The sequence below is a fragment of the Protopterus annectens genome, chromosome 6.part1 (genome assembly GCF_019279795.1).
Source record: "Protopterus annectens isolate FY-2018-M chromosome 6.part1, PAN1.0, whole genome shotgun sequence".
In the NCBI taxonomy this organism is placed as follows: domain Eukaryota; kingdom Metazoa; phylum Chordata; order Ceratodontiformes; family Protopteridae; genus Protopterus; species Protopterus annectens.
The window spans coordinates 481,778,228-481,796,154 of NC_056738.1; the positions used below are offsets into that span (position 1 = coordinate 481,778,228).

Genomic DNA, 17,927 nt, shown 5'->3' on the forward strand with positions numbered 1-17,927 from the left:
TGTGTGCGAGTGTGTGTATGTAGATATATATAAATATATATATATATATATATATATATATATATATATATATATATATATAAAAACCCTAAATATAAAACAATGCTAATACAGGAACGTGATAGCAGAAAGATCAGGAGCTCAAACAGGAACTATGGTTCCTAACAATGCTTCTGTTAGGTCTCTCCCAAAGTCAAGGGCAGAGAGAAGGAAGGAGGGACAAGCATGGACTACAGCATCTCTTGGTGACTGTCCTTGAGTGGGATAAGAGAAAAAAACCTGCTGCATTTGTTGTTTAGGGAAGATGCAAATAGATCACAGCAAGGTTGACCCCATTTGTGGAAGATCAAGTTTGCCACTGATTGGTTGGGAGATCACTTGCGAGGCATGAGGATGGTACTGCTGAGTTTGTCCACTAGAATGTTGGACTTCCCTGGTATGTCATTGCTACAAGAAAGTGGTTGGATGAAATCGCCCATTGCCAAATCTTCACTGCTTCTCGACACAGAGGATAGGATTTGGTTCTACCCGTTTGTCAATGACTGCTGACATGTTGTCCGTTTGTACTGCAATAGTCCCTAATGGGAGAAAGCACTGGAAGGCCGCAATGCTAAAAGCACCACTCCCATATCTAGGACACTGACATGCAAATTGGTCTCTTGTGGGGACCATGTGCATTGCACAGTCCATCCCAAGTAATGACCCCCCCCCCAAATGGGAGGTGTCCATGGTCAACGTGGCACTGGGGTGGAGGAAGGATAAATGGACCATCTTGAGTGATCTCCTTTGAGTACATCCACCAAAGAAGTGACTTTCTGCAAACCTGAGACAATGTTATCAGGTGATTCAAGGGATAATGATGAAACGACCATTGCACTGCCAGGGTCCATCGAAGAATTCTCATGTGTAAGTGAGCAGTGGGAATTAGAGCTGTAGAAGCAGCCACTGACACTAGAGCTTTTAGGATCAGTCTTGCAGGGGGAGAAGGAATGTACAGAATCTGTTTGATGTGTGTCTTCAATGTAAGAATTCTGTTTTATGGCAGAAGAGCTAGACAACTAACTGTGTCTAAGCAAGCCCCTATTAAATCTACAATTTGAATAGGCTGAAGATGCGATTTATACATATTTATGGTGATTCCCAGAGAGAGTGACAGTTGAAGCAAATAATCTCTGGCTTTTACTAGTAGATGCCTGGTGAGTGCAGTAAGGAGCCAGTCGTCTAAACAGGGAAACACTCTGAATCCATGAAGTTTCCGGTGAGCTGCTACCACTGCCATGCATTTGGTGAACACCCTGGGGGCTATGGTGAAACCAAACGGCAGAGCTCTGAACTGATAATGGCTGGCTCCCAGCCAGAAGCATAGGAATCTTCGAGAATGCCTGTTCATTTTGATGTGATAGTATGCATCTTGAAGATTGACTGAGCACATCCAGTCATCCTTTTGAAGAAGGGGCAGAATGGACTGAACTGTGACCATCGAAATTTGGAATTTATTTAAAAACTGGTTCAAATAACTTAGGTCCAAGATAGATCTCAGATCCCCTGTCTTCTTTGACACTAAAAAGAACCTTGAGTAAATGCCAGATCCTGTCTAGTCTGGTGGGACTTCTTGGATGACTCTTTTGTCTAGCAACTTTGTGATCTCTTGAGTTGCTAGTTCCTTCTCACTGGGTGGAACATCGGGGAGAATTTTACTTGTTTTTACTGGAATTTACAAAAAGGGAAGGAAATATCCTCTGGATATGATCCTTTACACCCAAGAGTCTTTTGTTATTGCTAGCCAGGCATTTTGGTGCAACGGTAAGCTCCCCCCGAATGCCTCCAGAAAGGGACAGTCAGGCAACCTTTCAGTAAAGCTGGAAGGTTCTGTTCGAGAAAAAATATCAAGATCCTTGGTTCTGTGGACCCCCTCTGCCACATGGATGATATCTACCTCTATAGCTATTTTCCCCTCTGTCTCTAGGGAAAATTCTATGTGTGGCTCCTGGAAAACACCTTGAGATTTCTTGAACCACATTTTCTTACTATCATGTTGGTTCCTGGAAAAGGGTCTCTCTGGGGTAGAAAAGTGAATTTCAACAGCAGACAAGGTCTTTCCATCTTGTTTACTGTGGGAGAGCATCTCTTTTACTGTTGGGCCAAACTAGAATGGTCCAAAAAAGGGAGCATTGATGAAAGACACCTTTGAAAGATTCAGAAAAATTGCACAATTGCATCCAGTCATGTCTCCTTATGGATATGCCTGAACCAGCTTCCTTTGAGGTACCTTCCACAGCATGCGAGATCAACCTCATAGATGTGTTTGTAATCAATTGCATGGTGGCCACTCACGAGGAAAAGGCCTTCTGTTACTCTGTGGATATGCACCCTGGGGCAGAATTAGAGAGTCCCTTTATCAAGTCCCTCTGTAATCAAGTGAACTGTACTAGGTAGTTCAAAGATCACAGGGCAAATGTCGCTGATGCATGCACTCTCTTCCCAAACCTGTCCAAAGCCCTAGACTCTCTGTAAGATGGATGGACAGTGGAGCTTTGTTTGGCAAGCTCCTTTTTGGTGGCTGCATCAACAACCATGGCATCTACAGGAATTCCTTTAGTCCAGTGATGCCTATCAGCAGGAGCACTTAAGATTTTGTTGGGGTGTTTTGAAATAGGTTCCATAGAGTTCGGTTATTTCCATGCCCTGCAGGAGACATGATCTATAAGCTCATCCTCAGGGAAGGGTGACCCAAGATGTAGATAGGCCAGACGCAAAAGCTTCCAAGAATACAGCTTCCTCTTGGGAAGGGTTTGGGAAGACCAACCACCTTTTTGGTAAAGGATCTTGAAGATTTCTTCAAATGAGACATCTTCAGATGGAAATCTATGGGACCCTTTCCCCTTATCAAAATCTGTGTCTTCTCTAAGGGAGTCTTATGAGGAATCTAAGTGCCTCCTCTTGCACATCCTCTTCTGCGGGACCTCCTCAATGGGATCTTCCAGGGAGGTATCTGAAGTGTTGGGGAGCTCCCTGGTTGGAACTGGTTGGAGGCTCTCCTGGGCTGGCTAACCCTGAAGTGTATAATGCTAGGACTCAGACACAGTATCCAGAGAAGGTGTAGGGAGAGTTTACACTACTCTGGATTGAGAGACAGCCCTGGCAGAGGGGCCGATGGAGGCCAAGGGCAATCCCGCTGGAGCTGAGGCTCCTGGAGCAGACAACCCCTAAGCCCTCCCAACCCCCGTTTGAAAGGAGGAGTCAGAGCGGAGCTATCAAGCACTGAAGCTCCGACAGGAAGCAATGGCTATGAAAACTTCATAGTGGAGGTCAACCCTTCAGATTTGATGCTGATATTTAGGCTCAGACAGCCGTCGTGTTTGAACAGTGTCAGAGCTGATTGGGTTGGGGAAGTAGCTGGGGTTGAAGTTGAAATAACCTTCGGATCTGACGGTTTGACTCCCGGGGCTCTCGGATCTAAGGACTCCAAAACGGGTGGTTGGATCAGAGAAGGAGAAATTACAGTTGAAAAGAAGGGTGGCAGCTCGTGGATCTGATGGGAGATGGAGCTGGGAAAATACCCACATGCATCTGTGTTCTGAGGAATTTCCTCATTATCTTGCCCACCTCTGCTTCAGACACACTACTGGAAGACCTAACAGAACAGGATGTGGAAGGTGGCCTTGAGGATTTCTTAGGTGTTTCCTACAAAAAGGGAGATCTCAGTGTAGGAGTCATCGCTTCTGGAGAGAACCTGGGAGCACAGGGCCGAGTAGATGGAACAGATGACTCTGCTGGATCCAGAGGTTTCAGATCTGAGATTTTAGGAACCTTCTCTGAAAGCATCTGTTGCCAAAAAGAAAACTGGAGATTCAGACTTTCTAAAAGGGAATGGGGGTTGCTGGGGGGTGAGGGAAGGTCCCTTAAATAGTCATTCTGACTTGTTGGGACAGTCCTTGGTTTTGGGAGGTTATAAAATTCTTTTTGGAACCCCCTTGCCATTTTATCTTAACTGTTTACTTGCATTTTGTTGAGACTGTTTACTTTGTTTTTTGCCAAAACTGGATGAAGGGTTAGAGAATTCTTTACAAAATCTGGAAAAAGAGGGATGAAAAGTTTAACTATATTAACTTATTCCTTTCATCACACTTTTTTATTACATCTGCAGCAGTTGAGTCAAATACTAAATAAAGAGCGGGACAAGCACTGTCTATTAGGTCGTCAGAAGTAATCCAAGCAGGGTACACAGTCTGTTTCCAGTCGAAAATCCTTTATTAACCACACAGACATTTCAGGAAGGGGATAGTTTAATTGAAGTAAGTGATAAAATCTCCAAACTGCAAGGTATCACCTTCCCACACAATAAATACATCAATAAAACGCAATTCGCATGCATGTAGTCTGCACTGTTTAACACAAAGTCCGACTCCCATTTGCCCAGGGCAACCCCTATGGCTATACCAGTTTTTTGTTTGTAGTGTTTGCAATTGAAAGTAAAGACATTAAAATCCAGTCCTAGATTAATGAATGTGTTTACCTTTTGCAGCTGTACCTGTGCACCTTGATTATGTCTCTTAAATGATTCCATAGCTGCTGTTAGACAGTAATTGTGAGGAAGCAATGTGTAGAAGGATTCCACATCAATGGTTAATAAAATACTGTCTGCTTCTGCTGTAATTTTTTTATTTTTCTCAAAAAATCCATCAAATCTCTTACCTATGACTTATTCTTTTCTGCTAAAGGTTTCAGCAAGTAGTCAAGGTAGATGGCTGCGGCTTCAGTAAGGGAACCTCCACTTGCCACCACCGGTCTATGGGGGGGGGGGGGTTCTCTTCTTGTGTGGCTTTGGCATTCAAAAAAAGTTAGGTAAATGACAGCATGGGCTCCATAAATAATTATAAAATTTTTCAGTAATAAGTCTTTCATCCCATAATGTGGTGATATTAGTGTTCCATACATTGTATGCTCTTTTTATGTCATCCAAGGTAAATAACTCATAAAATTTATTATCCTCCAGCATGTTCTCTATCTTTTGGTTGTAGCTAGTGGTATCAGTCATAAAAATACCTCCTCTCTTGTCTGCCTTCACTATGTGCCTGGATTTATTACTGGCTAGCTCAATCAATGTTTTTCTTTCTCCCTGTGTTAAGTTATTAATATTTTTCTTAGGAGGTTTTTAAGTAGTTTAATGATATCCATCTCATACTTCACTTCAAAAGCAACTAATGTTTGAAATAGTGGTGGACAATAGTTGCTAGGCCTTTTTACAGTTTCATCAATGGATTTATTTACAGAGTTATTAGTTTTGCCATGACATTGTACCTTTAAGTTGAGCTTCCTCACAAGTATTTTAAGGTCTATCAGTACCTGAACTCCATCACTCCTACAGCTTGGTACAAATGGAAGCTCTTTTGATAATACACTTCTTTCATTTTTGGTCAGTGCTTTAACAAAGTGATTCCAGATAAGTGGAGCACCTAGTGTTGTGGCTGTGGCTGGTACCTCCATCTGAGCCTGGGACCTGGGTTGCAGTCAGGTCTGCCCAGGTATTGCATTTCCCTCACCCCTGTCCACTTTTTGGTTCTCCTGTCTCCTTGGGGTTCATGGATAGGGTCTGAGATATTTGGAAATCCTCCTGTGCTTTCTGGAATCTCGGTGGGTTGTAGTAATATTCTTCGCTGTGGTAGGGGGGACCCACCCAGGGTCCCTGGTGGTGGCTGTGGTTCTGGGTCTGTTTCTGGTGTTGGTTCCCATATTGGTGTGGTGGTTGGTGCCTGTGCTGTCAATATTGGTCTTCCCAAAGAAACTGGTCTCTGTGAATGTGCTGCTGTTTCTGTTAGTTGGATTGTCTGTGATCCCGGTTGTCCTGGCGGTTCTGTAATTCGTCCTGTAGATTTCTCTGTCAAGTCTCGTCTCCTTTGTGGCTCATGTTCCTGTTCTGATCCATCCATGATGTCATAGGTTTCGACGGAGTGCTGATAGCTAGAGGGGGAATGGGATGGCAGGGAATGAGATGGTGGGGGGGGGGGCACCCTCCTGGTGGTCCAGTGTTGTGCCCTGTCTGGTTCTGTGAGATTATCTCCCCTAGGAAAATCCCACTTGAGGTCTGCTTTCTCAGTTATCATTTTTTCTGTATTCCCTGTTATATCCAAACCTTACAGTCCATGTTTGAGTAGAACTCTACTGCAGTAACTCCTCACACCCCACAACCCCATGACCTTGGTTATTTTTTGGCAGGGTGTATCGTTCTTGTTTTATTTTTGGAATTTATCCTATTTTGTGGGACTCTAGTTCTCATCTTTTGGGGCAAGAAAGGTCTGAAGATTTGGTGCTGCAGCTGCTATTTACTTCCTACGCCCCTTATTCTGACAGCAGCTACAGTGTGAGAAAGGCAGCCTACCTAAGGTTTTGAAGGTGGGTTGACGGGGGTGTAGGCCTGATCCCTGGCAGGTAGTCCCATATGGCTTAGGCTACTGAAGCAGTGATCTCCTCAAACATCTACTGTTATAAGATTACTTAACACAACTGTACTTTCTGACCTTAGAAGGGCAAAACTCCATACAGGCATTCAGGCTTCTTACTGAACCCAAAAAAACTGTAGCACAGTCAGGGATTTCTCCCGCTGGCACAGGATATAATTCCATTTTTAATAGCTATTCCAGGTTGCTCCTGTCATCTATTCTCAGCAGATGTGTGCTGAACAAAAGACAAAAACCTGGGTTTGTTAACTAGACATGGAATGAGAAAATTGTTATAAAAATGGCACACTAAATATAGGAAAAGGAATGAGCCACCAAAGTCCATTTTCCACTAACAGAGATTATTTAATATTTTAAACAGAAATTCCTTTCAGGGAATGGATGGCCCTTGTAGACTGACCCAGTAGTTCCATCAGGGTGCCCATGTGAAAAAAATCCTCCATTATCAAATTAAAGAACAGCATTCTGCATATTTACACATATGTGAAAGACAACATCTGTGTACTGCAGAAGCTAAAAAATAAAATGGAACTTCTGCTAGACATTTTGCTGTTCACGGCCTCCTGCAAGTGATATGCAACAGATAAATCACTTTCTTCTATAGTGACAACTTTCCAGCAACTCTTCTTATGGGGACAAGAGTGGAAATTATTAAGGAAGACAATGCTAAAGCAAAGTTTTATACATGGACAAATAGGATCATAGGGTCATAGGAGAAAACTAGGGTAATGACCCTAAAGGGCATTTTTAAGCCTAGCCATGCTTCCTAGAAATATCAAAAGGGTATTAGTCCCATACATTACATGGAAAGATATACAAATTTGAGCATGAGTAGTCAAGCATTTACAACCTTCCTCTCTTTAGGAGAGACATAGGTGCCACACTAGGGGTAAATTTACAATTCCCCATCCACTGATCCAAGTTTCACTTGAATAACTGCACTGAAGAACTTTGCTTCACATGGATGTGATGCCTATTTCAGAGAAGGGGTAGCTCTGAGATAAGTATCTGTCCCTCCAGCATGTCCTATTTATGTTACAAGCAAGGTTTAAGTCCCCAGATCTGGTGTTTCTAAAGCTATTTTTTAAGTTGATGTCAAAGAGGTCCATTAAAGGTTGGATCAGAGGATGCTTTGTAGGCTAGACATATGTTGTCTCTCAGCAGCCGCTTGTTAGAAACTGGCTTTGTTTTCAAAACCATGTATTCTTTTTGTAGGGTACCTCTGCGGATGGTCCAGTTTTCACATGCCTGGTCAGATGCATGTTGAAGGGGCACTGTACTCAATGACTGGTCTTATGAGGGCAGAGAATGATAGGAAGATGACATCTTTGGACATGGATGCTGTACTCTTGCTTATAAGTTGTGCAACAGAATTATTACCTTAGTACTGTAGATATATAAAGGTCATGTCACTGTCTATATGCTTTTTCAAATCCCAGACTACTGTATCTACCCTTGGGGGTGAATTATCAATGTAGTAATTTGCAGAGGTGGCTGTCTTCCTGAAAGATACTATTACGGACTTCTTTGCATTGAGTTTAACACCAAGACCCCAGCACCAATTTTAAGCCTGTGTCAGACATCTTGAAGAGCACTTGTGTCTTGGGAGGGATTCAATGATTGCGCCTAATTTGTAATCATCTGTGAACTTGGTCAGTCAGCCCCTTTGACGTTAGTATTGACTTCAGAGAAACAGATGCCAAACAAAAGTGATCCCACCACTGAGCCCTGAGGAACTCTTCTAGTGACTAGCCTTTTTTTTGAGGTAGTCTCCCCTATCCTGAGTTCTTGGATCCTGAATATGCAAGCTGATGTTGGTTAGTTGAGAGTACAGAAGGATAAGACACTTTCTCAAACTGTCTCCTGTATTTCAGGGCAAAAGAAATGCCAATGTGATACAGTCTTCTTTTACAATTTTGTTAAAAGTGGTAGAAGAGTAATTTTAGGAATTACATTTATACTAACCTCATAACTATGGTCATCTGAACACAGTTTTCCTAGTGAAATCTGGGTTTTGACTCTTCGTACTGCACACTCCTTATCAGAGAGGCCATCTGACTGAGTGGAAATTTCAATTGGTATCTCTGGGGTATGAGACAGCTGGTCATCTGTTTTATCTCCTATGTGATCCTCATTACTGTTGCACTGATGCTCAGGAGTACCACTGTTTGAATGGTCACTTGTGTTTCCCTCTTCCCCATCTGAAACTGAGAAGTTCTCTGAGCTGAAGGTTGAATATGACTGACAGCTGCTCATGGAACGATGGGGCCTGCAGTAAAAAAAATGCATACATTAGACAAGATTCACTTAAATGTAATTAACATTTGCAGCTTTTACTCTCTAGAGGCACTAATTACAAACAGGCTAAAGCTACTACACAAAAAAAGGATGACTTGTCAGTCACTGATAAGAATATCAGACTTGTTGCTACACTCACTGCACTTAATGTCAATTATATCCCATCAGGCTTTAAGGTAAAATGTTCTGGTTACAAACTGCCTTACAGGCACAAGTATCACTGTTACACAGTGTGAGCATCATAACAAAATCTGCCACGGCCACCACTTGTACACACTGTAAATTAATGACAGCTGCACTTTGCTCTTTCTGAGTTAGTAAGAGAACTTAAAACAAGAAAAAATGAAACACGGTTAAAGAAACCAGACACCAAATTTAATATTATAAGTGCTTTCGTTCAATACAAATACATGAACTTCTTCAGACAAATCACCAAATTCAAGCTTAAAAGTTTAAATATCCCTCACTAAGGTCATGTGACACACAATGCTTACATCATAACCACATCCCCATACATACTTCTTAAAAATAACCAATATAAAATGTTAAAAATTATCTTTCCAAACTCTTTAATTTCAACATACAATGAATAGAACAAAGGTCATTCAAGCCAGGGAAATTATATGCATTCAACCTGACTTGCCACATAAGTTCGTTCTTCTCTAATTTTTGATAATTTTTAATATTTTATGTATTTGTATTCAACGAAAGCGCTTATAATCTTAATTTTGGTGTCTGGTTTCCTTGACTGTGTTTTGTTTTTTCTTGTTTTAAGTTGTCGGAGTTGATTTAAAAGTTTTTGTTAGTAAAAGAACAGACAGAAAATAACAGTTTGTTGATCTACAAAGACCCTTCTTGATAAGCCCCATGACTGGGTTTAAACTTTCCACAAATCAGCATTTAGGATCTTTTTCTAGAACTTCAGTCAAACAGGGATACATACACACTGACGTTGACACAATAATGCCGTGTATCAATTCCATAGGCATCTGCCAGTTAACCCATTTGCCTCCAGTATGTATCCTCATGCAAATAAAGAATAACAATAAAGATATGGCATGCCCTCTGCTAACAACTGATACACAAACATGTACATACCTGACTTACATAGATTCCAACAACTAACGTCTGTTGGAAGAACCTCTCACCCCCATGAGGACGGAAGGTATTTCCTGTTAGTACAGTAACTCACATGGAAAGAATGTGTCTTTTACACTTAATGTGCTGCTCCCGGGTGGATCTTACTGATGGACTGATTCCCACAGTAAAACCATCTGAGCAGAAAGAGCTATACAACCAGCCAGAAACAGCTAGAAGGCCAAGTACTGAAAAACAAACTAAACGAGGCTAGTCTCCAAAGTTATAAACAAGAAAGGCAAGGTTACCTAGGAAAGGAACATCACGACACCAGGGCTAACAAGGCTGTCAACAGCAGGCCAAGTGATCACTGCAGAGAACTAGTCAAAAATAAGTGGACAAGACCATAGTTAGCCCCGTTCAGAGGATGATGTTCACAGCATAATTGAAGCATCCCTCCAAGACAAAGGGGGTGAAGCCCCACATTCCACTGGCACTCGGGACAAATTACAAGTCAACCTCACAGCCTGCCTAACCAGGAGAGGACTCCCCTCTCAGCCACAAAAGAAGTAAAGGCACCATCAGTACTAAAAAAAAACTCAGTCCTCTCAACAGCTGTTTTTTTTTTTTTTGGGAAACGAAGAAAGATTAAGCATGGAGGGCTGATTAGCTTCTAAAATGAGACAGGAAGAGGTGAGGGAATGAGGTCCTTCACCAAAAGGGTACAAGGGCACCCTCATGAACTTGATGCCTTATGATACTAGAAGAGGTACTGCTATCAATTAGCGGGAAAAGGTATCAGCTGAACTTCTGTATCAGTAGAGCAGTATATTCCAAAGCTGACAGGCACAAATGTCATAGCCAAAATTTAACACTGAAGAGTGGAGGATGTCCATGAGGAACAGAAGGCAGTCGACGCCAAACAGAACTGCTAAATCAGTGGAGCTGAGTTTCCATCCAGTCCCCCATCAGTGGTAAGGGGCAGGCCCAAACTCACCATGAAGATCAGGATAAGCAGAAGGTGTCTAGAGTCAATGGATGCCCACAGCCATCTGACTGATAAAATACAAGGTCCTAGTCATTCACCTGGACAATTGCTCTGGCATGAGCACAAGCAGGAGACTTCCAGCATCTCATCCTCCCCTCCAGATCCCATTAAAGGCTAGCAAGGGGCTGTATATTATGCCTAGGAATCAGAGTGGGCCTGGACCTTTCACCATAAAGAGGGAACAAGTTTATCCAGGCCTCATGTTGGCCCAAGCCAGTAAGGGTAGTATTATCCAACTTCAAACTCCCCCATACCACATCAACCCACCAGAGGCCAAGGGCACCCACCTAAGTCCACGAAGACAGTCAAAAGCAGGAACCCCAAATGACGGCCATGAGCGCTCAAGTGAGAAAGGAATTTGCCCATACTTCAAAGCTGACAGAATAATCTCCAGAGACAGCTGACTGAGAGACACTAAAGAGTAACTGGGGGCTGTCCCAAATCTTGAGGCCACTTCCACCTCTTAATGGGAAAGGACGGAGCAGTACAGGAGGTCAGTTAAAGCATCTATTTTTGTCAGAATAAGAAGTGTAGACAATCCTAACCCTTACGGTCTCAAACAAAGGAGAAGTAAACATGAGCTCCCCTTGTAACTCTAAAATGCTCCCATATTTACAGCAGAAAGGACCAACCCAGTGCAGTCCCATCCAATCAAAAGGAACCTCGACAAAGGTCAGAATCCCTTAAAGAAAAAGATGGAGGGTGCCTTCAAGCAGCCCCCTGAGTGAAAGAATTCACTTTTTGTGAACATGGGGAAGGAGAACCTCAAGTGGAGAGTCCACCCACCAGCTTAGTGTGGCCTCACCAAACACAGGTGAACACCCAATGCCCAACACCAAGGAGTCTGTGTAAGGAAAGGGCAAAACAGCCTACTTCTCTCACTGATTCCATCCACCAGCCAGACCAGGATTAAAAGCAATCCAAAGGAGGGAAGCACCATGGATATCCCAGCAGAGACAGCCAGCCAGAAGACTCATGCTGAATGAACCCTCAGAGTTGGGAAGGAAGACTGGCACAGGGCCAGATAATTAAAGGACAGAAACTCAAGGGGAGAGGACTAAAGGGACACCACTGCAGGAGGAAGCAGTCAAATGTACTAGACCGAGGAAACTAGGGGGGGGGGGGTGTTCCACTAAGTAAGCTCCCTTCCCAATAGTCTACAGCAAAGCAAGACCACCCACCAGGGTGTGAATGTTTAAGGTCATCTTTCAAGCCCCCGAGTGATGGCAATGACTCAAAATGCTCTGAAGCTGGGATCCCCCATCTTATCCTCAGACCAGAAGCTGCAAGTCCTCCAAGGCATCCAAAGGTTCCCTACCATACCCTTTTGGACAAAGAATGGACAGAACCCCAACATGGTGCTCTCTACATTGTACCTATTCTTCCTCTCCTGGTCCACATCTATAGGTTAGAGTAAAAAGCTAAGCAACCCTCCAGTCCTGCCTACCTTTCCACTCTCCCTGAATTGCTTCAACTGGCAATCCATACAACTGTCAAAGGTTTTCAGTGAACAGTGGTATTTTTGGCAGATATATACATCAGACTATTTCCCTTGAGTGTAAATTAATATACCCATTTTGTAAGTGGCACTTATACTACTATCTCATTTTGCATATACTAAATGACTATCTCTTATCTTCCAGCTTTTATCCCATTTTCTGAAATAATCTACTCATCCTGTGTGGGCAAAAAAATAAGCAACAGTAATCAAGACTGCCCCCAAAGGTTTTTAGTGGAACAGTGGCACTTTTGGCAGTGCTATATATCAGACTGTTTTCCCTGAGTGTAAAGTAATCCACCTATTATGTAAGTGCCACTTATACTGCTAAATCATTTTGTATATACTAAACTACTGTCTTGTTTACCTTCCATCATTTACCCCATTTTCAAAATAATTTATAAAGTACCACTCACCCTTAAGTTAACTGAAAATAAAACATTGCCTGCAAAAAGTAATTAACAACAAACGAGAACCATCCCAAGCACTGCACAAAAAGTATGCTCAATATATTTATTTGCCTGCAATAACCTATCTGAGACTCTCATCCTCTGCTTAACTCTGCTAGTTTTTCAGTATGTACATTACTAGGGGACTCTAACCCCTACATTAATACCTCCCTCCCTCCAAACTGTTTTATTAAAACCATACCCAGTGTAGTTACTGTGCATGCCCCTATACAATCTGTACATGACTAGCACAGGGATTAATATGATAGACTAAGCAGCGTTTATCTCTACTTATTTAATCCCACATTTTCTTTTAAATAATTACTTTTATTACATCGCATTTATTTTTCTCAAAAAAATAAATAAATACTAAGTTACATCCCATACACCCATAGCAATTTTAAACTTAGCATGTCTCTCTGTAAACACAGCTTCAAAGGCTGTGCAGTGTCTTCTCTTACTTGCATTAACCTGTAAATTACTTATAGTTTACGGAGCAGTAATTTCTCCTACTGTTGACTTCAGCCCCCACTGTATTTACGTTTACTCTCATGCAGCCCAACCCACACCACCTTTAAGCCAATCACTCCCCAGTAATAATCCCCATCCACCAAAAATAACAACCTACACACCTAACCTCATATCTCCACATATATCGTCAAAGCTTTCATCACTAGCCACACTTTCAAAATCAATACCACTCATACCTCTCAACCTGGAAACATCAAAAATTTGGACAAGGCCCATGAAAAATAGGTACAAATCTGTACGCTGATTAACATCAAATTTACATACATAATTACGTAACCCCACCCACTCCAATGGAATTGTGGGACACCTACTTTCAAACGCAAACTGAAGAACAAACAACCAAAATATGGCACCAGAGTCCCCCTGCAGCCATTCCAGTGTCCCATTACCTGTCTATTTCACCTCATTTACCATAAACACTAATGTGTACATACTGCTTTACTTCTACAATGATTACTTGGATTTTATTTTTTACATTTTATAGTACACCGCACAAACACTAATAATCTGCTAAACAAAGCTATACTGTCTCACAATGGAAATAGACTTGGCATTAAAACGTCTCTGCCATTGAAACTCACATTCATTGAAACAACATTGAAACCCACACACCACATCCAAAGAAAATGCATCTGACCAGTGGTAGATAAAGATTACTTTTGGGCAATTTTCAAATCATTGGCCCCTTGCACACAAAACAAGAAACATACACGTAAGTCTGAAATTCAAAATACTGTCATTATTTAGTGAATTCAGTCCTTCAGTGATTTGCCATAATCCTGAAAACCACAGATTTTATGAGGAACAGATCAACAATATGAGGCTTTAATTCAGAAGTGGTGGCTAGGGACTTTAGGCTCTTTTTACCCTATACCCAAGGTACTGGGTTTGAGCCTGAGTTCCTCTAGCTTAGATTGGGGGGCATTTTCTCACACACACACACACACACACACACACACACACACACACACACACACACACACACACACACACACACACACACACACACACACACACAATGGTTTTATTTTTTTCTGTCATAGATCAGTTATCACCAAAGATGTAGAGTTACACCTTGATTCACTGCATAATTATCTAATCTGAGGATCATTTCCAAGCTGGAAATATCCATAGGCTTACTGTAATCCAAGTAAGACCACTGTAGTCTGTTGCTTAATTATTATATCATGAGCATTATCAAATCTGTCAAAAAGGGCATAACTCTGATAATTTCACACTAATCTTAATCCATTTTATTTATTTGATAACGTTTTGACTTTAATGTCTAATCAAATTCTTGAGTTTTTATTAATGGATCTTAAACAGATAAATGTGTAATTTAAAAGTCCATTTTCTCCTCTTATATTGTTTAACTTCTGATATATTTAAACAACTAATTAATGCAATATGTTCTACCAAACACTGGATAAATGGTAGGTTCTGTAAATCACTGAAGTTCCAAATTACAGGTTTGCTTTGACAGAGAATCATTAAATCTCTTGCATAGTATTGCAAATCAAGAATATGTTTTAATTGTTCTTTGCCTCCAATTTCTATGCACAAATTATATTGCATTTAGTGCAAATGAGAATTTCCACTTTAATCGCAGTTAATCTAATGTGTCAAAAATCTTGAAGATGCTAGCTAAAGAAAGTCTCAGAGATACTCTCCACGGCACATGCAGAGCCCCCAGCTTTATCTGAGCATTAATTCCCAATTATCTGAATGTTTCTGTTGTTTTGCAGTGTATCAGTGCCATAACCAATGTGTTTCAGAGTGCCAATATGCTCAAATTATTTCTCAGTACTGTATGCCCCCCTCCTCATCACTTTATCTATTTCTCTAAAAAAAAGAACCCCTATTTCTCTTCCATAAGGTAGCATGTCCAAACTGTATGCCTGTCTCTCTTCTTACAGTACATGCATGTTCCTATCACTGTGTCTTTCTTTGGTAATCACAAAAATGTTGCTGCAGCTCAAACTGCAATGCACTGAGGTGCCATTTTGCGCAGCTGTGCCATTTGGAGATTCTTACATTTGCACATTCCCACAAGATCAGCATCTCATTAGCTTTATCTACAAATCTGTATGACAACGAGTAGTTGCAATGAGTAGCAGAAACAACTGTGTCATGAAGTGCCTTAACTATTAATGATACCAGACACAGGCAATGACTGACACACACACACACACACACACACACACACACACACACACACACACACACACACACACACACACACACACACACTCTCTTCAGCCGAAATAGTAAGTGGTTTCCTACCTAACCTGACTTGTTCCCGAATGCTGCAGCTAATGAATAAAGAGCCAGAATCCACTCCTTCCAAAGCCGGTGGTTTTTCCTTTCCTACCCGACTTGTTCCCGAATGCTGCAGCTGTTGAATAAAGAGCCAAAATTCACTCCTTCCAGAGCCGGCAGACAGAGCGAGCTGTTAGCATAACTACTTGTTGCTGCAGCTGTTGAACTCGTTTGAATAACTAGCGCTAAAGTGCTCATTTGAATTACCCGCTAACCGCTTGCGCTCACAAATCACAGGGAAATCCGGAAATGTGCCCTTGGAGCCCTTGAGCTCAATTCCGACAGGCTGATAGCTCTGATGTAGCTGACATCATCACACACGTGATGACGTCAGCTCAAAATAAAAAAAACGGAGAGAAAATTAAAAATAAAAAAAGTACTAAAGCTGGGAAAAGTCGGAAATGGAGGGGTGCCACTCGGGAATCGTGGCACCCCAGTATCTGTACCCCAAAACTCGGTAAAAACTGAGTTATTTGGTACAGTTGGGAGGTATGATACCACTGTTACCTTTTTCTACCAACTCTAGCCAAACTCCAAAATTCTCCTCCTCCTACCCCACATACCGCCACTTGGCAACTACATTCTATGCTCACAACCCTACCTCACAACTAATAAATACACTACCAGAATGATCCATCAACTACTTTCTCATTCCAAAATGCCTTAGTCACATGTGCCCACCACAGCTCTCCTCATAGCTCTTTATCACATCACAGCTTTCCAATCCTACACTCAGCCACAAAACTAACTCTTCCACAAACCTGCACTTCCGCTAACACTCTGTCACGTCTTATTTCTTTTCTATATTTCCTGAATGATGCCCACACTCACCAATAAACATACATACCTTCAAACATATAAAAACAAGTAAGTCATTACGTCTTCCCTATCCAGACATAGAAACTAAAACGCAAGTACTACTACACACTTCCAAACAAAACTACAGAGCTATTCTTAAGTGGTGACATTCACCCAAATTCAGGACCTACCATCAATATGTAAACCACCATCTCTTGAACCCCTACAACTCTCTCTCAGAATCTCACAACAGGATACAACCTCCTACTGTTGAACAAAAACTTTCAAAGTATCTGTAACAAAACCCAAGACCTCCATGCATGCCTATCTTTCTACTGGCCTGACATAGCTATTGCAGCACAAACCTGACTAAAACCAGAAACACCTGACAATGCAGTTCTACCCTCAGGTTTTATTATTATTAGTCTAGGCAGATTTCAAAAACAAGGAGGCAGAAAAGTAATTATTTTCAAAAACACATAAGAATTAACCCCATATCCTCAAAGTCCTACTATTTCATAATGCAAAGATTTTAGCCACTCATCTAAAACTCAACAATAGCAAAACCATCTGCCTAATTGGCCTTTACACCCCCCTGAAAACAATCTAGCCATACTAGAAGAAACCATACACTGGATACACAGTAATATAAATAAAGAAACACTAATCTTAGGCGATGTAAACATTGACTGGAGACAAAGCAGCCTAAATTCACCAGACCTGAATCTATTCAGTTTATCTCAAATAATAAATGATACCAACAGAATACATAAAAATTCAAGCAGAGAAACAACACTAGACTGGATCCTCACAAATTAACCCACTGCTATTAATGCCCTTACATAATCAGTGACCACATACCCACCTCCATAATCAGGCAGCTGCTTGGCATTCATTGGCAAATGACTTACAAACAAGTCTATAACCAAACAAACAAATCCAGAACTCTACCACTAGATGAGACAGTCACTTTTTCAACCAAGTGTTCCTAACTACACTTAACAGTCTGTCCCCACTGATAACTAAAAAGAGATTAATACCTGCACCTTGGCTAACAATGTGATCCAAGCAGCTCTTAATAAAAAGAGATTCTGCATGATAAATATCACAAAATTTCAAAACACCATAAACCCTGCAAGACTACTAAGACATCTAAGAAATTTAGCTAAAAAAGAAATATACTAAACGAAAAAAGCATATTTTGAAGGCCCACAAAACACAAATCAAAACAATCCTAAACTATTCTGGCAGTACATAAAATAAGTACTCAAACCAGGGCAAACCTCGTCCCACCTCGCAGCAACAAGCAGCCCAGATAATACAGTAACACAATTCAACTCCCACTTTATAAACTCAATCCTGTCTTTCACCAAACATGCCTCCAGAACTCTCACTATCCCAGAACCCCAAAGAAACAATACACAGTTTCTATACAACACTGTCCCCACCTC

At 41.4% G+C, this 17,927-nt stretch overlaps 1 protein-coding gene across 1 annotated transcript in view; it reads right to left on the bottom strand.

Moving 5' to 3' along the window:
• Positions 1 to 17,927, bottom strand: part of MAP3K13 (mitogen-activated protein kinase kinase kinase 13) — a 1,545,737-nt gene that overhangs the window by 71,877 nt on the left and 1,455,933 nt on the right. The window contains exon 14 of the mRNA XM_044075937.1: positions 8,424 to 8,727. Coding sequence (XP_043931872.1) covers positions 8,424 to 8,727 — 304 coding nt within the window. The remainder of the gene's footprint in view (positions 1 to 8,423; positions 8,728 to 17,927) is intronic.